This window comes from Hyperoodon ampullatus (genome assembly GCF_949752795.1).
Source record: "Hyperoodon ampullatus genome assembly, chromosome: 1".
NCBI lineage: Eukaryota > Metazoa > Chordata > Mammalia > Artiodactyla > Ziphiidae > Hyperoodon > Hyperoodon ampullatus.
Window position 1 is genome coordinate 138,717,226 of NC_136914.1, and position 25,088 is coordinate 138,742,313.

Below are 25,088 nucleotides of genomic sequence, written 5' to 3' on the forward strand. Positions count from 1 at the left end.
TCAGTCCTTACTTTAGGTGACATTGGGGTAGTGTTTGACATTGTTGTCCTCTCTTTGCTTCTTGAAACTGTCTCTTAGCTTCCATGACATTACTCTTAACTCTTTATTCTTAAATTATTTTGTGTATTTTTCTTTATCAACTTGCCCCTTATATTTTGGTTTTCTCCAGAGGAGAGAGAGAGAGAGAGAGAGAGAGAGAGAGAGAGAGAGAGAGAGAGAGTATGTGTGTGTGTGTGTGTGTGTGTGTGTGTGTGTGTGTGTGTGTGTTTCAGCCTAGATCCTGAGCCTTGGCCAATATTAGATCTATAGCCAGTAATTTATTATATCGTGTACTTGGATGAACCTAAGGTCCTCAGATCTTTACACTTTTTCCTCCTTTTTTTTTTCTGGAGTGTTTTCCTTCCCTCCATCTCTCCTTTCCTCTGCCATTCCCTTCCTCCCTTCTTCTCCACTATTTTTTATTAATTCTTCAAGGCTTTGCTCCAACGTCACCTTCTCTGAAAAGCCTTTTCTTACTGTCCCTCACCCCAGTTTGCATTAGAAGGTTTTCCTATGTGCTTCCATATCCCTTTATCATTAATACTTATCATTGAGTGTTGTAACAGCATGTTACAGAGAGTTTACCTAACTTCTCTACAAGATTGTTAGAATGGTTGGATGGCTTCAATAAAAATAGTAGACACATTTGATGAATATTTAGGGTTTAAAAATTATACCTATTATATAAGAAATTTATTGACATCTTATATTTCATTTTAGATTTTTAGGTTTTATAATTTTTAACTTAAAAATACTATTTTCTTATGCTATCTTTTAAAAGAAATATAGAAAAAAATACACATTTTACTTTTTAGTGATTTAGTGCCACATTTTCACTGCCATTTTGAAAATTAATTTAAACTAATTAAAAATTTATTTTACATGAAATCATTACTCATGACACTAAAAATTCTTTCCATACTGGCAGAATTATTAGAATTGGACCAGAATATTTAACAATTCTGGAGCAATATCTTCTGTGCTAAAATATGTATTTCTATGTATCAAAACTCTTGATTTCTATGGTCCCTGTATCTAGTTTGTTTAACCTCAAAATTCTTAAAAGAAAGGTATTTACAAAATTGGGTCTACTCAGCATAATAAGTTGAATTTTGAAAAGGTACACTCCTTTCTCCAGATATTTGTAATCTCTTCAAAGGTAAATTTATTGAGAGCACATGAACATATCCCTAGTTCTTTGGCAAGACAAGCATAACATTTTCACCAAAAACCTTGTGAGTTAATTTTCTCAAGTTATTTCATAATAATATTGATAGCTCATTGTGTGCCAGGCACAATACTAAATCTTTCATCTAAATCATCTTTTGATCTTCATAACAACTCTGTGAGATGGTCATTATCACTCCTGTTTAACAGATAAAGAAACTCAGACTAGAGAAGTTAGGTAGCTTGCCCAAGATCACACAGCTAGAAAATGGTAGAATCAAGCCTATCTGAAACCAAAATCTAACTCTACAGTGCTATGTTACCTACTGTCTTAAGATTTTTCATTCTTTTTTTAAAATGTTATGTTTATTTTATTGAAGTATAGTTGATTTACAATGTTTCAGGTGTAGAGCAAAGTGATTCAGTTATACACACACACACACACACACACACACACACATTCTTTTTCCGCTTCATTTCCATTATAGGTTTTTATAAGCTACTGAATATAGTTCCCTGTGCTATACAGTAGGTCATTGCTGTTTATCAAAATTTTCATTTTTAATTTAAGGCTACTATCTCTTTTACGATAATATGTTACCAAATATTACTTAGCTTAAAAGTCATCTGTGAGAAAGATAAAAAGCTAGGCCAAAACCACCCCTCTAAAACCCCAAAACAGTAAGTTATCTGTCTGAAAGGAATTTGGCACTGCTGTGAATCTCTGACTTGTGCTTCTGGCCGTGGCTGATAGACAGCTATCAGCCCAGTGATTCCACAGCCTGTGCTGCCCAGAGTTGTGATTGATTTCCAGGAAAACTCATATTCTTAAACCCAGATTTAAATTGGAATGATAGGTTATCTATAGGCCCAGGGACATAGTGGGACTACTCATGCATGTTACAATAAAATATAATAATAAAACCGACATATCAGTAAAAACAAAATACCAAGAAATATTAATTTTTTATGTATAGGTAACATTCATTTAGTGCATACTATAGGCAGACATGACCCTAGGCACTATACATGTCTTGACTTAAATAATTCTCATAACAACTCTGTGAAGTTACCCCCATAAAGAATTAAAGCATGCTGGTGTTTTTCCTCAGCTACTCAAAAATGTAGGATTTTTCAGAATCAGATAAGTAGAACCTGGTTTGGAAACTCCTTGATGGCAAGAACTGTGTTTATTCAATTTGTGTTCATATTGCCTCACACAGGTTTTGTCGCAGAGAAGGCCTTAGTGACTGTTAATTGGATGAATATGCAATAATCTATAAGTAAATAGTTGAGGAGGCTTGGAACACATCTCAGCTCCCATAGCGAAGCATTAAGAATTCTAGAACTTTGCTTTTTCAATATTATTAACATGTTTAGAGAAGAATATTTTGAAATTCAGTACTACGCACTGTGGGCTTTTTTTTTTTTTTAAGAGAAGAGACGGATCTAACTTTCACTGAAGTGTGCAAAACCAAACAAGTTTACAGATAATTACCATACAATATGAGTGGGTAAAAATCTAAGAGCATGATGTGTGAGTGTGTGTACGTGTTCACAGGGGAGAGAGAGCCAGAGGGAGAGGGAGAAAGGCAGAGAGAGACAGAAGGAGTGGGGGCTGGGGGAGAGAGAGACATACACACAGACTGACACAGACAGACAGACATGGGGGTTAGGGAGATGTTGCTGATCCAGACTAAAGAGATCCTGGAAGATTTCCCAAAAGCAGTTATATCTGAGCTGAGTTTGGAAGGCCTACAGAAACTGGTCACCAGAAGGGGCAGTCTGGGCCACGGAGTAGGAGTTTGGAAAGGCATTCCTGATGGAAGGGGCAGTAGAGGATCCTGTGCAAAGGCCTGGAAGCAAAGAGCTTGAGTCATTTTGGAAACTTCAAAAAGTTCTGTGTGGCTGGGAGTTAGAACTGGGGGGAGGGAGCACGCAGAGAGATGAAGTTCGAGAGGAGAGACAGTGACCAGCTTGTGAGCTAGTTTTACATAATAAGTAGTTTAGACTTTATCCTGAAAACAATATGATAGAGATCATTAGAGGTGGCCAGAGTATTGGAAACAACATGCTGTTATTACTATAAGAGAGAGAGAAACACACAGGAGCACAGATAACAGTTCAATTACTGAACTGATACCTTCTGTTGTAGTATAGAACCTGTATCTTCCAAACCATTTTACTTTCCTGTTACAATTCTATCAGAATTCTAGCAGATTCCAGTTTTCCAGTCATTGTAAAGAATAGTATCCAATAAAAATAGCAAATGTTGTTAAAATTGTTAGAGCCGTCTTCAAGAGTCAGCTCACTTCTGTCAATGAAACGGACACTTGACTATTATGATCAATTGATATCCTGAGAAGACACTTTTATCCTCTTGCTTTCAAACCACTAGACATTTAATATTAAAATTGTTTTCATTGCTTTTTTGAAAATTAATTTTTAAATTTATATGACATGAAGTCATTATACTTATTCACTCTTATTTCTCATCCCACACAAACAGAAATGTACCTAAATATCTTCATTTTAAGCTTTTTAAAAATACCTTTGGAAAAGAAAAGGCCATGGTTTTCCTTATTAAGTTGTTCTACCACTTAACCTATATATGTTTAAACTTATGTCCTAAAATTTAATGGCTCTTATTTTTCCAAATTATTATATAACCTACCATATTTTAAAAAACCCAATCTGTTGATTTATTCCATAGTCCCTTTTGTAAGCTAAAATTTTCTGTTTTCTGAAAGTATTTTCTGAGTTGTAATCATTTGGTTTTAACCTCAGTATTAATGATATATAAATCCTCTTTGGTAGAATCCTGGATTGTCTATGCTGAAAGGAAGAATTAGTAGTAGGTTTAATGAGAGAAATTTTATTATTGTCTTTAAGTATTTGATTATTGTGCCCAGTTAAAAAAATAGATTCACAGTGCTAATGGTTGTTTAGTTTATAGAGTAGCATAAGGTAAATAATTGTATTTACTTTACAAGAATTAAAGAATGGCGTATTATTTTTATGATGTTATTGTTAGGTATATAATGTGATTTTTTTTAGCAAGATTTTTATGGCAGAATTTCTATAATTGTTCTAAAAGATGAAGTTTCCTAAACATTTTTCCTTGTGTATAGTGAATTGTTAACACATTTAATTGTAATGTCAGAAGTTTGAATTCTTTACTGTAAGTAATGGTGTTATAAAACTTATGTGTTAGCATTATTGTTTTTATTTTTTGAATAAGAAATGTTACACGGTCAGAAAAAATGTATTTAGATTTTTAACTTTACTTTTCTTGGATAACAATTCTTAAAGCATTGTACTTTTTTCCGCAGATTGATCAGACTGCCGATGCAAGTTTTTTGGGCTGGGTTATTGCTTCTTTTAGCCTTGGCCAAATGGTAGCTTCACCTATATTTGGTTTGTGGTCTAACTATCGACCAAGAAAAGAACCTCTTACTGTTTCCATTTTCATTTCGGTGGCAGCCAACTGCCTGTATGCATATGTCCAGGTTCCAGCTTCTCATAATAAATACTACATGTTGGTTGCTCGTGGATTGGTGGGATTTGGAGCAGGTAATATGCATGGATGTATATTTTTGGTTGTGTTGGACTCACATTCATCCTGACATTTATGGCCTTCTCTCATCTAGGGTCACCTCTTCTCAATCTCCTATACGACAGTCAACATACAGATGTCTCATTGCAAATATTTTTCCTATCATTTTGCCTTTGCTTATGATGTTCCCATTACCTATAGTTTCTCTCTTCTGTTCCCATGATTCTTCATCCTTCAAGATTCAGTTCAAGTTCCACCTCTTCCATGAAGCTTTCTTAGGCTACACTACTGTTTCTCCAACATGTCTCTGGCATTTGCTTATATACTGTTTTGCACTGTTTTCATCCCTTATCACCAACTAGCTAGTAAACTTAGTGTAATTAGAGACAATCTATGACTTTTGAAAATATTCTCTAGCCCCTAGCAGAGTCTCTTCAACATAAAAGCTCAGCAAATTTTTTTGACTCAAATTTTTAGGATTTTTTTAATAAACATGCAGAGTGTGTAGCATATTTCTTTTAAAACAGTGTAGCAATTAGTAGTACTCCATTCACTCAATGCTTTCTCGGTATTTAATGATGAAAAAAAGTTTCTTTCCTGTATGCCATTTTTTTCATTCATTCACATCTTTAACTGTGTTTTCATATTACTAAAAGCAATATTTTCCATTAATTGATACATTTGTTCACTATACATGCCTTGTATAATCATAAAGAAGAAGCAGTAACTATGTTGTAGGTTAATATTTCTTCTTCTGTATAGAGCCAAATTAAGTTGAATTTTTATAAACTGGAGAATATTTTCTTTTACTTTGCATTATTGTGTCTTTTCTTAGGAAATGTAGCTGTTATTAGATCATATATTGCTGGTGCTACCTCTCTTCAGGAAAGAACAAGTTCCATGGCAAACACAAGTGCATGTCAAGCATTAGGTTTTATTCTAGGTCCAGGTAGGTGTTGTTCACTTATCATTACTTGGATTTGAATTGGGAAAACTTTTGAGGTTCAAATGTTAGATGCAATTCAATTATAAAACCTCATAGCTGAATGCAAAGGGAAGGAAACTGATATTTTTTGATCTAGCAGTGAGGCTAGGCTCTTTATATGTGTTAACTCATGTTCCCTAAATTAAATGTTATTAGTCCCACTGTACAGATTAGGACACCAAGGCATAGAGAATCTAAGTAAATTATCCAGGCTCACCCTGATAGTAAATGGGAAATATGATATTCAAACCTCACTGTCTGATTCCAAAGTATACGTTCTGTCAGATAATCATTTACCTTGACATCTCAGCAAGAGTTTGCTTTTTTTTTCCTGTTTATGAGAAACAAAATTCTTTTAATTGAAGGATTTGAGGAAAGTTATAGGAGGTTTTTTCCCCTTTTGCCCATACCTTTAAGACTTTTCTAAGGTTGAAGAAAATGAAAGAGTTTAAAAAAGATTTACTAGTCTCTTCTTCTTTCCAAGCTTTCATACTTTAATGGATATAAAAATATATTAATGAGATTTAATATTTCCCTAAGGCCAATTAATTTTCTGCTAAATGAGTAGAGAAATTAATTTTTTATGCCTAGCATAACTTTGAAAAGCCATATAATTGGCCCATGCTTTTAATATTGCAGTTATAAATAGCATCAATTTGAATCCAACTCAGTTTACTTCATCATTAACACCCCAACCTCCAGTTTCCATTACTTCGCTTCAACAGAAGAAAGCCTAATTCATAATTCACCAAAATCTAGTATTTTAGTTCAGTGTTCTGGAATAAAATATAAGCAGAAATCTAGAACAGTTGAACCTATATTGCCTTACTATATACATGAGGGCATAGTCTGGATCTTTTTAAATTTACCATTCTACCCTCAGTTTCTAGCACAGTACATGGTATAGGCTTAGGTTCTCAGTAAATATTTTGGCAATCTAAAAAGCATTTTAAAGATTATTCACGGGGCTTTCCTGGTGGTGCAGTGGTTAAGAATCTGCCTGCCAATGCAGGGTACATGGGTTTTAGCCCTGGTCTGGGAAGATCCCACATGCTGCAGAGCAACTAAGCCCGTGTGCTACAACTGCTGAAACCCGCGCTCCTGGAGCCCGTGCTCCTCAACAAGAGAAGCCACTGCAATGAGAAGCCCGCGCTCACCTCAACTAGAGAAAGCCCACGTGCAGCAATGAGGACCCAACACAGCCAAAAATAAATAAATAAGTAAATAAAAATTTTAAAAAAGATTATTCACTAAAACATTTTGTATTAAAGATGAGTAAATGTAGGCCTGAAAAGATTAGATGACTTTTCCAATAATAACCACATCAATAAGCACAAACATTTATTGACTGCTTACCATATGCTAGATGCTGTTCTAAGTGCTTTAGGTGCAGTATTTTACTTAATCCTCACCCTAAGGTTACATGTAAAGTCCTGGCAGAACGAGATATAGAATCTAAATCAGGAGAGCAAACCAGTACTTACCCAATCTGATTTTTACCACAGATCCAAATTGAAAATGATATTAAATATGTATAATTTAAGTACCATATACACAGTAATATTTTAAAATATTGAGTTAAAATGTGACAGTTTCTTATAATGAAATTGATTAAACTTTAATAATTTACTTATGGAAGAAATTGTATAACTTAAATTTCATACAGAGATGTATTTTAAAAAAAGAAAATACTGACAAGTTATGTTAGGTATAATCCCTTGTGAATGCCTGTACATCAGTGCTTCTCACCCATTTTTATGTTATTGTCTCCCTAAGGAGGCTTTTTAGACATTTCTTTCCTAATCACTCCATCCCATGAAATTTTAATACCACAGACCTATATTGTATGTGTTTTATGTACTGTATGCATATCTGTGCTTTATACAGAAAAAGAGTAAATGTTTTGCCTCTCCCCACCAAGAACCAATTTTCTTGCCCCTGTTGGGATGTCTGATGCAGATGGATGATTCCATATATTACTTCCAATTCTCTGGTAAATATTTCTCACATTTATTTTAGCCTGTGCCTCCCATATAATAATTAATCTGTATACATTTTATTTTAATAAGTTTTTCAGACTTGTTTTGCACTCATTGGAGAAAAGGGCGTGACATGGGATACCATTAAGCTGCAGATAAACATGTACACAGCACCAGTTTTACTTGGCGCCTTCCTGGGAATTTTAAATATTATTCTGATTCTTACTGTATTAAGGTAATTAGATAGAAATGATAAAACTACTGTTGTAGATTGTGAAATTAAATAAGCATTATCATTGTTGGAGAATTATTTCTATGATGTCTTTAATTGGTTTTTAATGTCTAGTTGTGTTCATATTTTCTGATCAGCTAACGCATGTGGTACTGATAACTAAAATAATAGGTGATGATAAGAACAGATTATAAGGTCTTTAAAGATTCAAGGTTTGGTCTTGGTTTACTAATGATAGATTTCTAAGTAGGGGAAATGGCATGAAAGCAACATTTTAAGTAGATTAATGATTAGGTTCAACCTTAGATACAAAAGTTACTCATAATGTGTATCTCTTATCTTTTATATATTAGAAAAAATTTTATAAAACTACAGAAGTTTTGTTACTTTATATTTCTTTGGAGTGTTTTATCCAAGAGTCCAAAATGTTTATAAATCACGTTAAAAATCATTGGAAAATTTCAAATACTGATTAAGGCAGCTCATGTGTGCTTTTGGATGAATTGAGTTTTTTTTCATTTTATATGATAATATAATAATTGTAAATTGTATTTAAAAAATTTTATCAGTTATATATCATAATAATTTCATTACTCAGAAGACAGTAAAAGAAACTATACCAGAATGTGAAAAAATAGAAAGCTAGTAATAAATTTAAACTATTATCTATTATACTAAGCCTTTCATGGATACAATATTTATGTTTTTCTTTTAAGAGAACATCGTGTGGATGACTCAGGACGACAGTGTAAAAATATTAATTTTGAAGAAGGTACTATTAACCTGTTTGACTAAATTACTATAATATTACAAAGTGTTTCTAGTGATTCTGTCTCTTTGATATTCACTTGAATTTTGTCTCTGAGGACAATACAATGGGTAATTGGGGAAGATCTTCAAAGTTGAAAGTTAGCTAAGTTGATTTTTTTTTAAAGGCATGCCTATATCAGTGACTTGGTGTGCACAATTGGTAAGGTTAAAACCATTGCTAAAAATCACTTCATCTTGTTTTCAAAAAGCCAGTATCCTAAAATCCTTGAGATCTTTGGAATGATTTCAGTATTATTGCTACCAAATGTATCTTTCTGTTTCAAGTATTTCTTTATTCGCTTAATCATGGGAATAAGTATGGTTTCTCTTTTGTATTTTTATTCTTTTGGTATACTCTACAAATACACATTTTCATCCTTCATATCTTTCTCTGACTCATAAATAGGTACCCAGTCTGGTAAGTAGGTATATTTTACTAAGTAAACAATTATTTAAGTACTCCTAGTTATGTCCTCCTTGGCGATTGTCCCCCCATGCAAAAGAATGCAATTTAGTCCTTGTCCTCAAGGAGTTTATAAAGTTTTGGAAAAGACACTGTTAATTTTACCAAGTTCTTTGATAGACATTTTATTTAATTTTTACAACAAAACTTGTGGAAGGTAAAGTTAAAAGTAGTCGAGTGGGGCTTCCCTGGTGGTGCAGTGGTTGAGAGTCCACCTGCCGATGCAGGGGACGTGGGTTCGTGCCCCGGTCCGGGAAGATCCCACATGCCGCGCAGCGGCTGGGCCCGTGAGCCATGGCCGCTGAGCCTGCACGTCCGGAGCCTATGCTCCGCAATGGGAGAGGCCACAGCTGTGAGAGGCCCACATACCGCAAAAAAAAAAAAAAAAAGTAGTTGGGTGGAGAGCAGAGTGGTGAGGAGCTATAGCAAATTTTGAACAAAGGAGAAGTATGATGATAGCCAGATTGCAAGTGAGGCTAATCCAGATATGTAAAGGCCTGAACTACAGCAGTAACTGAGAATGGAGAAGGGATGAGATATGAGCTTTTGAAGAAAAAAAAAAAAGATTCTGACAGGTTGGATAGGGAATACTAAGGAATGGAGGGGCTTGTTGAAGATGTCTGCTGTGTTTTGATTCTAGATAATTGAAAGAATGAGAGAAGAAGAATTTAAGAAGGGACACTGGCTGAAAAGATAAGGTGATTTCAATTTGTTTCAAGCCAAATATAATGCTACCCTAGAACAACTAAAAAATTCCAGAGGCATCTGTAATTTTGGCAGTAGAGATCAAAGCTAGAGATAGAAATTTGGGAATCATCTAGTGAAAAACAGTACAGCAACAAAGAGAGTGACAGAAAGGAGGAAAGGCAGGGGTAGATGAATCAAGTGTGGCAAAATATTGTTGAATCTAGGGCATAGATGGATAAGGATGTGTTTGAAAGTTTTCAAAATAAAAAGAAAGAATGAGTGGTGAGGAAGTGCCGGCAGTGGGTTTAAGCTACTTTTTTGAAAAGGTGTAAGACAGGATGCTAACTTAAAGGACCTATTTCTCTACCTCTTTAAAGGTAAAGAGAATGAGCAAGTTAAAGAGGGTGAGGTTGAGGGGCTGAGAAAGGGAAGATACACAAGAAATCTTTCATAAGTTGAAGGGGATAACCATATAGATCCTTGCTTTATTGACTTTAATATGCTTAGAAAGCACCTGGGGACCTTGTTAAAATGCAGAGTCTGTTTCAGTAGGCCTGAGGAGGGAGAATCTACATTTATAACAAGCTCCCATGGGAACTGATGCTGCTGGTCTATGAACCACACTTTGAGTAGCAAAAACATACAGCTATATTGTCCAGTGTGGTAGCCACTAGTCATATTGGGCTGTTTAAACTTAATTACATTTAAGAAATTCCTCATTCTCACTATCTCACTAGCTATTTTTTTTCTTTTTTTTTTTCTGGTTGTGTGGCGTGGCTTGCAGGCTCTTAGTTCCCTAACCAGGGATTGAACCCGGGCCACATCAGTGAAAGCGAGTCCTAGCCACCGGACCTCCAGGGAACTCCCACACAAGCTACATGTCAAGTGCTTAGTTAATGGGTATATGTGACTAACAGCTAGCTGTACTGGACAGTAGAGAGAAAGAACATTTCCATCACATCAGAGTTCTATTGGACAGCACTGCTCTAAAGCACAAATGAGAGTTTAAAAAGGAGAGATCTATTTTCTTTCATAAGATTTCTAGGTCCTTCAAAATAATTTTTTTAAAACAAAGATCATTTTTAAATTTCAGAAATGTTTAGATAAAACATATCAAGTTGTTCCTATTATTAAAGATGTTATCATGGGATAGGATTTAATTTCCAATTACACAGTTTTTTAATCAATATGTAGTGTTTTCTTAAAATTCTTATAATTAGGATACCTAGTCAGTTCCCACAGTTTAGGATGCAACATTTCTGAGTCTCCCCACTAAAGCTAGCACTGGTTGGAGGCTGCAGAAAACTAAACACATATGAAGTAAACTCCAGTCTAACTTGGGGCAATGTTGATATTTGATTCAAAGGAGTAAAGACTGGCTTCTAGGTGGTGATTGAGAATCAGGGAGGTCTATCCAAAATAATTCAAGGCCCACAGGGACCAGAGTCTACCCCAGAAAAGGAACTGGACAAAGGTGTGACTGGTTTTCTTTGTGTGAAAGGGAGGTCATAGCCCTATGTCGAGTGTCCAAGGTGCTTAATTGCCCCCAAGTATAGCAGACTATTTTCAAATCTCACTTATTATTGGAGGAAGAACTCCTCCTCAGGAATCCTGAGATATAAAGGCAGGCACTATTATGAAAAAATTATAGAAATTTATTGTGTCTTAGGAAAATCACCCCACTTCTGCTACACATACACTTAAAGATAACATAAATACTTTCTTGTATTACTTACCTGGTTTACTCTGAATAAGTGGGTAAATTATAAAATAGCATGATGGATGTGTATACATACATGTATCAATACATGGCTTCACATTTCTCAATTACATCAGATATAGCTTATATTGAGTGTGTTACTTAACTATGTAGTTCAAGATAAGTGAATATCTTAACTCATTTGCCTTCCTAATTTATAAAACCACCATCAAATCTTGGTAGTTCTTTGCAAAAAATATAAATGATAACATAAGGACTTAAAAAAATTGTGGTTAAAAAATAAGGATATTTACTAATAGTAATTCCACATACTGTTAAAATTCAAACTATATATCCATTGAGGTGAATCATAGAACTGAGAACTTATTTAATAAACTCTTTGAGGTCTTCATGAAATCCGTGTAACTTTAAAATTTAGGTAAGGTAGAAAAAAATCTGCAACTGAAATTTAAAGCAAATGTAGTATTTAGTATGAGATCATTTTATAGAATTCTATGGACATACATTTCTGTTTTTGCTTGAGAGACGCCAAATAGAAAATTTGAGCATTTCCTATAGGTAACAGAATTGAAGTGTATGTCCTGGGAAGAAAATTCACTTTAATTTTAAATGCCATTTAAAAGTTATTTCTGTTATGTAAATTGTTAACTTTTAAATTGCTTTGAAAGCCTAAAAAATGATTTTAAATGTTTAGTCATTGAATTTGCTACGTATAATTTTACAGTATTTTAGTGTCATAAGAAAAATTAGCTGTGTAGGTAATATAATTTTTCTTCTGTTTACTACAGCAAGTACAGATGAAGTTCAGGTCCCCCAAGGAAATATTGATCAAGTTGCTGTTATGGCCACCAATGTTCTGTTTTTTGTGATTCTGTTTATCTTTGCCCTTTTTGAAACGTAAGTTTTTTTCTGTTTTCATCTAAATCTGATTATGTAAATAACCTGTATTTCTTAATGCAATATTAATCAGGAATATAGATGTTCTCAAAACCTTATGTAAGGCATATTTTTCTTATCATGATGTAAAAAGCATATATAAATTTTTTGCCTTTAACTTGAATGTAGTTAATTCTCTGTAATCTTACTGCCTTATCTTCCTTCCTTATAAGGGAGTCTGTTTCACTAGTCTTTCTCCCTTTCCTCTGAGTTTTATGATAAATATACTTATAAAACTTTGTGTATTAATTTAATTTACTTTAAGCTATATAGCTCCCTACATATGTATGTTGGGTTCAGTCTAGAGATTTTAACTCTGTTTAAGCCCTGATCCTGAAAAAACCTAGTATATTGCAGAATCTCTGCCTTGTGTAGGCTTTGTTGACCATTAGTTATCATATGGCTTTTTTTTGTTTTTTAATTGGAGTATAGTTGCTTTACAGTATTGTGTTAGTTTTTGCTGTACAATGAAGTGAATCAGCTATATGTATACATACATCCCCTCCCTCTGGGGCGTGCCTCCCACTTCCCCCACGAAACCACCCACCTAGGTCATCACAGAGCATCGAGCTGAGCTCCCTGTGCTATATACAGCAGGTTCCATTAGCTATCTATTTTACACATGGTAGCGTATATAAGTCAATCCTAATCTCCCAGTTCATCCCACCCTCCCCTTCCCCACCGTGTCCACATATCCGTTCTCTACATCTGCGTCTCGATTCCTGCCCTGAAAATAAGTTCATCTGTACCATTTTTCTAGATTCCACATATATGCGTTAATATACGATATTGTTTTTTTCTTTCTGACTTACTTTACTCTGTATGACATACTCTAGGTCCATCCACATCTCTACAAATGACCCAATTTTTTATGGCTGAGTAATTTTCCATTGTATATATGTACCACATCTTCTTTATCCTTTCATCTGTTGATGGACATTTAGGTTGTTTCCATGTCCTGGCTATTGTAAATAGTGCTGCAGTGAACACTGGGGTACATGTGTCTCTTTGAATTATGGTCTTCTCCAGATATATGCCCAGGAGTGGGACTTCAGTGTCATATGGTAGCTCTATTTTTAGTTTTTTAATGAACGTCCATACTGTTCTCCATAGTGGCTGTATCAATTTACATTCCCACCAACAGTGCAAAAGGGTTCCCTTTTCTCCACACCCTCTCCAGCATTTATTGTTTGTAGATTTTTTGATGATGGCCATTCTGACCAGTGTGAGGTGATACCTCACTGTAGTTTTGATATGTATTTCTCTAATGATTAGTGATGTTGAGCGTCTTTTCAAGTGCCTCTTGGCCATCTGTATGTCTTCTTTGGAGAAGTGTCTATTTAGATCTTCTGCCCATTTTTTGATTGGGTTTTTTTTTTTTTTGATATTGAACTGCATGAGCTGTTTGTATATTTTGGAGATTAATCCCTTGTTGGTCATCACTTCATTTGCAAATATTTTCTCCCATTCCGTGGGTTGTCTTTTCATTTTGTTTATGGTTTCCTTTGCTGTGCAAAACCTTTTAAATTTAATTAGGTCTCATTTGTTTATTTTTGTTTTTATTTTCATTACTCTAGGAGGTGGATCCAAAAAGACATTGCTGTGATTTATGTCAGAGAGTGTTCTATGTTTTCCTCTAAGAATTTTGTAGTGTCTGGTCTTATATTTAGGTATTTAATCCATTTTTAGTTTATTTTTGTGTATAGTGTCAGAGAATGTTCTAATTTTGTTCTTTTACATGTAGAGGTCCCATCACCCAGCACCAGTTATTGAAGAGACTGTCTTTTCGCCCTTGTATATTCTTGCCTCATTTGTCATTGATTAGGTGACCATAGGTGTGTGGGTTTATCTCTGGGCTTTCTCTCCTGTTGCATTGATCTATATTTCTGTTCTTGTGCCAGTACCATACTGTCTTGATTACTATAGCGTTGTAGTATAGTCTGAAGTCAGGGAGCCTGATTCCTCCAGCTCCATTTTTCTTTCTCAAGATTGCTTTGGGTATTCGGGGTCTTTTATGTTTCCATACAAATTGTAAAATTTTTTGTTCTAATTCTGTGAAAAATGCCATTGGTAATTTGATAGGGAATGCGTTGAGTCTGTAGATTGCTTTGGGTAGGATAGTCATTTTTACAGTATTGATTTTTCACATCCAAGAACATGGTATATCTCTCCATCTGTTTGTGTCATCTTTGATTTCTTTCATCAGTGATTTTTAGTTTTCTGAGTACAGGTCTTTTGCCTCCTTAGGTAGGTTGATTCCTAGGTATCTTATTCTTTTTTGTTGCAATGGTAAATGAGATTGTTTCCTTAATCTCTCTTTCTGATTTTTCGTTCTTAGTGTATAGGAATGTAAGAGATTTCTCTGCTTTAATTTTTATCCTTCAACTTTACCAAATTCATTGATTAGCCCTAGTAGTTTTCTGGTGGAATCTTTAGGATTACCTATGTATAGTATCATGTCATCTGCAAACGGTGACAGTTTTACTTCTTTTCCAATTTGTATTGCTTTTATTTCTTTTTCTTCTCTGATTGCCATGGCTAGGACTTCCAAAACTATGATGAATAACAGTGGTGAGAGTGGACATCCTTGTCTTGTTCCTGATCTTAGAGGAAATGCTTTGTTTTTCACCATTGAGAATGATGTTTGCTGTGGGTTTGTTGTATATGGCCTTTATTATGTTGAGGTAGGTTCCCTCTATGCCCACTTTCTGGAGAGTTTTTATCATAAATGAGTGTTGAATTTTGTCAGAAGCTTTTTCTGCATCTATTGAGATATGATCATATGGTTTTTATTCTTCAATTTGTTAATGTGGTGTATCACATTGATTGATTTCATATATTGAAGAATCCTTGCATCCCTGGGATAAATCCCACTTGATCATGGTGTGTGATCCTTTTAATGTGTTGTTGGTTTCTGTTTGCTAGAATTTTGTTTAGGATTTTTGCGTCTATGTTTATCAGTGATACTGGTCTGTAATTTTCTTTTTTTGTGATATCTTTGTCTGGTTTTGGTATCAGGGTGATTGTGGCCTTGTAGAACGAGTTTGGGAGTGTTCCTTCCTCTACAATTTTTTGGAAGAGTTTGAGAAGGATAGGTGTTAGCTCTTCTCTAAATGTTTGATAGAATTTGCCTGTGAAGCCATCTGGTCCTGGACTTTTATTTGCTGCAAGCTTTATAATTACAGTTTGAATTTCATTACTTGTGATTCGTCTGTTTATATTTTTTAATTCTTCCTGAATCAGTCTTGGAATGTTGTACCTTTCTATGAATTTGTCCATTTCTTCCAGGTTGTCCATTTTATTGGCATATAGTTGCTTGAAGTAGTCTCTTCTGAGCCATTGTATTTCTGTGGTGTCAGTTGTAATTTCTCCTTTTTTCATTTCTAATGTTACTGATTTGAATACTCTCCCTTTTTTCTTGATGAGTCTGGCTAATGTTTTATCAATTTTGTTTCTGTTCTCAAGGAACCAACTTTTAGTTTTATTGATCTTTGCTATTGTTTTCTTCATTTCTATTTCATTTATTTCTATTCTGATCTTTATGATTTCTTCCTTTCTACTAACTTTGGTGTTTTTTGTTCTTTCTCTAGTTGCTTTAGGTGTAAATTTAGATTGTTTATTTGAGATTTTTCTTGTTTCCTGAGGTGAGATTGAATTACTATAAACTTCCCTCTTAGAACTGCTTTTGCTGCATCCCATGAGTTTTGGGTTGTCATGTTTTCATTGTCATTTGTTTCTATGTATTTTCTTAAATTTCCTCTTTGATTTCTTCAGTGATCTCTTGGTTATTCAGTAGTGTATTGTTTAGCCTCTATGTGTTTGTGTTTTTTACAGTTTTTTTTCCTGTAATTGATTTCTAATCACATAGCGTTGTGGTTGGAGAAGATGCTTGATATGATTTCAGTTTTCTTAAATTTTCCGAGGTTTGATTTGTGATCCAGGATGTGATCTATCCTGGAGAATGTTCCATGTGCGCTTGAGAAGAAAGTGTATTCTGCCGCTTTTGGGTGGACTGTCCTATAAATATCAATTACATCTATCTGGTCTGTTGTGTCATTTAAAGCTTGTATTTTCTTATTTATTTTCTATCTGGATGATCTGTCCATTGGTGTAAGTGGGGTGTTAAAGTCCCCCACTATTACTGTGTTACTGTCGATTTCCCCTTTTATGGCTGTTAGCATTTGCCTTATGTATTGAGGTGCTTCTATGCTGGGTGCATAAATATTTATAATTGTTATATCCTCTTCTTGGGTTGATCCATTGATCATTATGTAGTGTCCTTCCTTATCTCTTGTAACAGTCTTTATTTTAAAGTCTACTTTATCTGATATGAGTATTGCTACTCCAGCTTTCTTTTTTTTTTGCGGTACGCGGGCCTCTCACTGTTGTGGCCCCTCCCATTGTGGAGCACAGGCTCTGGACGCACAGGCTCATGGGCCTAGCAGCTCCGCGGCATGTGGGATCCTCCCACACCGGGGCACGAACCCATGTCCCCTGCATCAGCAGGCAGACTCTCAACCACTGCACCACCAGGGAAGCCCTCCAGCTTTCTTTTGATTTCCATTTGCATGGCACATCTTTTTCTATCTCCTCACTTTCAGTCTGTATGTGTCCCTAGGTCTGAAGTGGGTCTCTTCTTTTTTATTATTTTAATTAATTTATTTACTTTTGGCTGTGTTGGGTCTTTGTTGCTGCATGGGCTTTCTCTAGTTGTGGCGAGCGGGGGCTATTCTTTGTTGTGGTGTGTGGGCTTCTCATTGCAGTGGCTTCTCCTGTTATGGAGCACAGGCTCTAGGCACATGGGCCTCAGTAATTGTGGCATGAGGGCTCAGTAGTTGTGGCTTGAGGGCTCTAGAGTGCAGGCTCAGTAGTTGTGGCTCACGGGCTTAGTTGCTTAGCAGCATGTGGGATCTTCCCAGACCAGGGATTGAACCCCTGTCCCCTGCGTCGGCAGGCAACTTCTTAACCATTGTGCCACCAGGAAAGTCCCTGGAGTGGGCCTCTTGTAGACAGCTTATATATGGGTCTTGTTTTTGTATCCATTCAGCCAGTCTTTGTCTTTTGGTTGGAGCATTTAATCCATTTACATTCAAGGTAATTATCGATATGTGTGCTCCTATTACCATTTTCTTAATTGTTTTGGGTTTGTTTTTGTGGGTCTTTTTCTTCTCTTGTGTTTCCCTCCTAGAGAAGTTTCTTTAGAATTTGTTGTAGAGCTGGTTTGGTGGTGCTGAATTCTCTTAGCTTTTGCTTGTCTGTAAAGCTTTTGATTTCTCTGTTGAATCTGAATGAGATCCTTGCTGGGTAGAGTAATCTTGGTTGTAAGTTCTTCTCTTTCATTACTTTAAATATATCCTGCCACTCCCTTCTGTCCTGCAGTGCCCTACTTATATATGTTGGGTTCAGTCTAGAAATTTTAGCTCTGTTTAAGCCCTGATCCTGAAGAAAGCTAGTATATTACAAAATCTCTGCCTTGTGTAGGCTTTGTTGACCGTTAGTTACCATATGGCTTTTTAAAAAATATATTTATTTATTTTAAAATATATATATTTATTTATTTATTTTGGCTTTGCTGGGTCTTAGTTGCAGCACGTGGGATCTTTTTAGATGCAGCACGCGGACTTCTCAGTTGTGACATGTGCACTCTTAGTTGCAGCATGCGAACTCTTAAAAGTTGCAGCATACATGCGGGATCTAGTTCCCTAACCAGGGATTGAACCCAGGCCCCTGCGATGGGTATGCAGAGTTCTACCCACTGGACCACCAGGGACGTCCCTTGTCATATGGCTTTTTAATTTTTAAAATACCTTTCCATTATATTATTAAAATAGTATATTCTTGTAAATATTCCAAACACTACAACTGTATTTCCACATCCACTTCTTTCCCTGGAGGTAACCACTGCTAATACTTCAGTGTATGTTGTATTGAAACATTTTTTTCTATACAACTGTAAGTATTAAGGGGTGTGTGTGTGTGTGTGTGTGTGTGTGTGTGTGTGTGTCCCCATCCTTTAAACCAACAAGAATATGTGATATTATCATTTGACAACTTGGTTTTTTCACTTTTTGATATACTGTAACATTTTTATGCCAGTACATTTTATGCCAGATATACTTGATTTTTTTTTTAATTATTGAGATACATGGAATTTTTAGCTCATCTGATTTTGGGGGTATTTATTGTATTATGGTAAATATACATAACACAAACTTACCATTTTAACTTCTTTTTTCAATTTAAAGGATATAATTTATTCTCTTGTATATTTATTTCCCATTTTTGAACCATGTTATTGGACATGTATTAAACTTGTAGTCTGCTATGATTCTTAGAGCTTTTCTGCCATATTTTCTTTTGTTTTTATTGAGGCCAGATTTGTATATAATAATGTATTTGTTTCAGGTGTACCATTTTAATTACTTCTAATTGCACAATTCAGTGGCATTAAATACATTCACAGTATTGTGCAACCATCACCATCATCCATTTCCAGAACCTTTTTATCATCCCAAACAGAAGTGCTACACCCATTTATCACTAAGTCCCATTCCCCCTCACCCAGCCCCTGGTTTCCTCTATTTGCCTTTCTTTCTTTATGATTTGTCTATTTTAGGTACTTCACATGAGTGGAATCATGCATCCTTTGTCATTTTTTGTCTTGTATGTTTCACTTGGCATGATGTTTTCAAGGTTCATCCATGTTGTAGCATGTGTCAGAATTTTATACCTTTTTATGGCTGAATAATATTCCACTGTTATTTATATACCAATTTTGTTTATCCATTCATCCATCAGTGGAAATGTGGGTTATTTCCATCTTTTGGCTATTGTAAGTAATGCTACTATGAACATCAGTGTACAAGTATCTGAGTCCCTGCTTTCAGTTCTTTTGGGTATATACCAGGAAGTGGATCATATGATAATTCTATGTTTCACTTACTGAGAAACGAGTGAACTATCTTCCAAAGCAGCTCATCTGATTTTAAAATTTTAAATGGTGATTTTTTTTTAAAAAGAATGAATATTTTGAATATTTTTAAATTCCTTTTTGTAGCCAGTTAACAGAAGGAGACAGAAAGTAGGAAAAGAAGCTTGGCTAGGAAGGAGACAGATAGTCATATAAAGGAAGAGCAGCAGTTGGAGGTAGGGAGAAAAATATGTACATTCAAAGATAGGTATGAAAGAGACAGAGGAAGAGAAAAAAAAATCCCAGAAGTTTCTAATAACTTAATCATAGTAAGTTAATAACTTAATCATAGTAACATTATTTCATTGAAAAGAGACCAGTTTAAATCAAAATACAACCATGATCTTTTAATTATATTAGAATGTTAGGAATTATGGTTGGTTTGTTTCCTTTTCCTGTTTTTCAAACTTTTTGCAGTGTTGGACATGTTACTTATATAATTACAGTAAATATTAAAAAATAAAAATGCAAACAGCCAAACTTAGTAGCTTGTGCATGTTACAACAAAATGTACTTAAAATGTCTTAAAATTTTTGTTTATGTAGATCTGGTGTCATTGTTAAAAGGGATGCAGATTCTTGACTGTGTTGGTATCATTATTAAATCTTACTATTTCAACTTTAAGTAACAATGCCTATGATTGAAATAAAATAAGAATAATTTCTTTTTGATTTTTCTTAGCATTGTTACTCCATTAACAATGGATATGTATGCCTGGACCAGAGAACAAGCTGTGTTATATGATGGCATAATACTTGCTGCTCTTGGAGTTGAGGCAGTTATTATTTTCATGGGGATAAAATTACTTTCCAAAAAGTAGGTTATTTGTCTTTGGTTTTATTTCAAGTCTTTTTTTTTTTTTAAAGTGAAACATGAAACAGAGCTAACGACGTAAATGAATATATTAGTAAAATAATATAAAGCTTTTCTGTCATTATGCATGAGTTTTAGTCCTTGAATGTTTGCAAACAGATTTAAAATTTATTAAGGGAGCATATTTCTGTACCATGTAGTATATTCTTTGGTAAAGCAAGATATTTTACAAAGTGAATAATTGTCTTCTAATGTATCTATTGTATATTATGTTTTATTTAAAGTATTTCTATAAGCGTATTTCATAAAACATTGTTCTGCTGTGAAAGATTAATGGTTAAGTGTGGAAAATTCTGGTTAAAATCACCAAACTTCTTTACTCTAAAACTTCTAAATCTTCAGTATATATACTATATCACCTTCATGACAAGAGTATGTAGCATTTCTCAAAGTTATTTGTAACTTTGATCACAGAACACTTTTTTAAAGAAGCATTTTGTACAAATATAACTGTAAAGAACACACTAAGGAAAATACTTGTATAAAATTAAGTTCATTCATATAGTCTGGAGTGGAACATTAGTTGATAAATTTAGACAGTTCTAACGATTTAATTATTCCTAAAATATTTTAACAATACTTTAGAACTTTAATAAAGTTCTAAAATCAATTAACAAATATTGAGTCAGTGCATAGGGTTAGGTGTTATGGGGAATACTACAAAGATTCCTATCCTTATAGAGCCAAGTAAAGGGGTCAAGATACAGATATAGACATAGACATAGATTCATATTCAAAGTTAAATAATAGTACATGCATTACATCTTGCTACAGAAGTAGAGTGGTCCTGCTGATAGGCATTCTTACAGATTATCCAATTTCATGTCCTTCAAAGAGCTTGTATTCTACTGGGGGGAAAGCTAATAAACACAAATGTGAAATCAGGTCATGGAAAGTACTATGAAGAATAGAGCAGAGGAAGAGAATAAAAAGTGGCAAGGCAGGGTTGGGAGAGAGGGGAAGTGTTGTTTTGACTGACTGCTCATGGAGGGCAGCTCAAACGGAAGTTACATCCAAGCAGAGACCTCAGTGAAGTCAGCGAACAGCCATGCAGTGGCCTGGAACTCTCTTGCCCCAGAAGACTGAGCTTTGTACGTTTCAGAAACAAGCAGGAAGGCCATTTTGGCCAGAGCAGAATGAGAGAAATGGCAAATGGGAGAAGATCAGGTTGGAAAGATGTGAAGCCTTGTAGGTATTCTGAGGGTAATGGGAGGTGTTGGGTTTGTTTGTTTTGTTTTAGAAATCTTTGATCTTGTTTGTATATTTCATTTTAAAAATTAATTAATTAATTAATTAATCCATTCATTCTTGGCTGCGTTGGGTCCTCATCACTGTGCGCAGGCTCTCTCCAGTTGCAGCGAGTGGGGGCCACTCCTTGCCGCGGTGTGCGGGCCTCTCATTGCAGTGGCCTCTCCCGTTGCGGAGCAAGGGCTCCAGGTGTGTGGGCTTCAGTAGTTGTGGCACGCAGGCTCAGCAGTTGTGGCTTGCGGGCTCAGCTGCTCCACAGCATGTGGGATCCTCCCGGACCAGGGATTGAACCCGTGTCCCCTGCATTGGCAGGCGGATTCCCAACTACTGTGCCACCAGGGAAGTCCCTGTATGTTTCATTTTTTGTTATGGAAAATTTCAAACATATACAAAGGTATAGAGAGAATCATGTACTGAATGTTTAATATCTATTGCCTAGCTTCAACAATTGTAACCTTGGACAATCTTGATTCATCTATACCTCCACCTACTCCACACTGCCTATCCCCTACACCTGGATTATTTTGAAGCTGATGTTAGACATCATTTCATGTCTTCATAAATATTTCAGTATGCATCTCTAAAAGTTAATGATGACAGCATTATCACATCTAAAAAAATTAACAGTGATTTCTAAATATCATCAAATATCCAGGGAGTATTCACATTTTCTCCACTGTCTCAAATTTTTAAAAAAATTTGTTTTGTTTTATATTGTTTTATTTCACAGCTTACTCACTTGACTCAGGCTCTTATGTTTCGTAAGTCTCTTTTAATCTATAAGTTTCTTTTACATCTCTTCCATCTCTCTCTTTTTCTCCCTTACAAATTGAAGCAACCAAGATGTTTGCCCTATAGTTTCCCACATTTTGGATCTTGCTGAATAAATCCCTGTGGTGTCTTTGTTTGTTTTTTAATATTTTCCTGTGTTTACTATATTTCTTGAAAATTGGTACTTAGATCTAGAAGCTTGATGAGATTTGAGTTCAATTTTTTGGCAAGAATGTTTTATAGGTGGTGGTATGTGCTTACATCAGGAGAAATGTAAAGTTTATCTCTTTTTATGATGTAAGTGGCCATTGACCATTCCTTAGATCCATTAATTTATTAATAGATCAATGCAAAATGCTGGTATTTTAATTCTATCATTCCTTTATTTATTTTCCATCACTACCTATTTGGTTATCCTGAGGTACAGTTTTTGTAGGAGAGACAGGGTGATCCTTTCCTTTTATTAACTGATTTTTAAAATAGTGAGTGGGTTCCCTAACATCCTCTAAAAATGACCAAGAGTATTTTATTTTAATATAGTATGAATTTATAAATAACATTTTTATGTGTTTCAAGCCATTGTCATTACTATTCTTTTTGGTGTTCACGTTGTCATATTTTTAGCCAGCTTCCTCAAATTGGCTCTGAGTCCATTTTTTTGGTGGGGGGCCATGCCGTGAGGTCTGCAGGATCTCAGTTCCCTGACCAGGGATCGAACCCGTGCCCCCTGCATTAGAAGCTCACAGCCCTAACCACTGGACCTCCAGGGAATTCCCTCTGAGTTCTTCTAATCATGACCTAGTAGTCACTGGTAATTTCTGTTCTGTCTGGTATGATAAGATGTCCAGGCTCATCTTATATATTTTCTGTCCCAGACCTGATATCAGCCAGTTTTCAGAGGAGTCCTGGTTCCTTTTAGTGGGAAATTATATTTTGCATTCGTTTTAATTAGTATATCACAAAAGTATCAAGATATTCTTTTATTTATAGTTTTAAAAATTCTAAAAGTAATGAAACTGTTATAATACAATGTTTCATTTTTTAATTACAGTTTCTGTCCTTTAACAGGGTTGGCGAGCGTGCTATTCTACTGGGAGGACTCATTGTTGTATGGGTTGGCTTCTTTATCTTGTTACCTTGGGGACATCAGTTTCCCAAAATACAGTGGGAAGGTATAGCTATACATAATTCTATAATGTTAGCCCCTGTTATTCATTTAAATTAACAAGTAATACACTGTACTGATTTTGTTCTTACAGATTTACATAATAATTCAATCCCTAATACCACATTTGGAGAAATAATTGTTACTCTTTGGAAGATTCCAAGAGATCACAATGAAGGACCAACTGGTTGCCCAGTTGAACAAGCCTGGTGCCTCTACACCCCCATGATCCATCTGGCCCAGTTCCTCACATCAGCTGTGCTAATTGGAATAGGCTATCCATCCTGCAATGTTATGTCATATACATTATATTCAAAAATTCTGGGGCCAAAACCTCAGGTGAGTCAGCTAGCATGACACTGCAATTGTGTGAGGTATACTTGTAAGCACTCACATTTTTTGCTACCATTCTGTGTTTTTTTGTTTTGTTTTTGGCTGTGTTGGGTCTTTGTTGCATGGGCTTTCTCTAGTTGCTGCGAGCGGGGGCTACTCTTCGTTGCGGTGCGTGGGCTTCTCACTGGTGGCTTCTCTTGCTGTGGAGCAAGGGCTTTAGGCGCGCAGGCTCAGTACTTGCGGCGCACGGGCTTAGTTGCTCCACGGCACGTGGGATCTTCCAGGACCAGGGCTCAAACCTGTGTCCCCTGCATTGGCAGGCAGATTCTTAACCACTGTGCCACCAGGGAAGTCCCTGTAATCTGCTTTTTTAAAGAAATATAACAATACACTGTAAATATGCTCCCATGACATTTAATTTTCTTTTAGGGAATTATTTTTAATAGAGACATATTCCATCTTATGTATGTACCATCACTTATTCAGTCATTTTCCTATTATTATATATTTAGCTTATTTCCAGGTTTTACTTCTGACTTTTCTCTTTAGTAGCAATTATTTAAATGGCAACAAAATGAAAATAGTATCTTGCTCTTTATAAAAATTAAATTGATAGTTTTACATTTTCAAGGTAGAAATTAGTGTTTATTGAAATAAAGCAAAGAGAAAAAAATTAACATCAGTGTTTTAAAGCTATAATAATAGGTAAAACATTTTGGTAATTTCTGGTTTTTTTAATCTATAAAGTTATATTTTCACATTTTCAAAATCAAGAATAAAAGCATATTAATTACAAAAACAATACATGATGGTTGTAACAAAATTCAAGTAATTTGAAATGTATATAGCAGAAAAGGAAGGCTCTCCTTACCTGCATCACACTAAAGTCAACCACTGTTTACTTCATTTGTACACTTCACAATATTTTTTATGCCTTTTCAAACATATCCACCCTCATGTCTTTTTAAAAAAAAGATAAAATGAATTATATCTCATGTATATAGACCTTTTTTACATCTTGGATTTTTTTTCCCCTTAACACACCATGGCCTTCTTTCCATGTCAATGTGTATAGAGATGTTATTCTTGTTATAAGATCTTATTCTGTATAAGACCATATTCTTTTAAGCAACTGTTTAGCATTCCATTTATTA

At 35.1% G+C, this 25,088-nt stretch overlaps 1 protein-coding gene across 6 annotated transcripts in view; it reads left to right on the forward strand.

Annotated features, from left to right (window-relative positions):
* The window catches only part of MFSD8 (major facilitator superfamily domain containing 8), a gene marked incomplete at both ends in the record, with an annotated part of 41,394 nt that overhangs the window by 15,498 nt on the left and 808 nt on the right, over positions 1-25,088 (forward strand). The window contains 8 exons of one of the 6 annotated variants that reach the window (XM_079717833.1): positions 4,539-4,779; positions 5,598-5,711; positions 7,817-7,961; positions 8,675-8,730; positions 12,427-12,535; positions 20,226-20,360; positions 23,505-23,608; positions 23,696-23,940. In XM_079717833.1, the coding sequence (XP_079573959.1) occupies positions 4,539-4,779; positions 5,598-5,711; positions 7,817-7,961; positions 8,675-8,730; positions 12,427-12,535; positions 20,226-20,360; positions 23,505-23,608; positions 23,696-23,940 (1,149 nt within the window). Of the gene's footprint in view, positions 1-4,538; positions 4,780-5,597; positions 5,718-7,816; positions 7,962-8,674; positions 8,731-12,426; positions 12,536-20,225; positions 20,361-23,504; positions 23,609-23,695; positions 23,941-25,088 lie in introns of all 6 variants that reach the window. The other 5 variants (XM_079717836.1, XM_079717837.1, XM_079717834.1 and 2 more) reach the window with 5 other exon arrangements.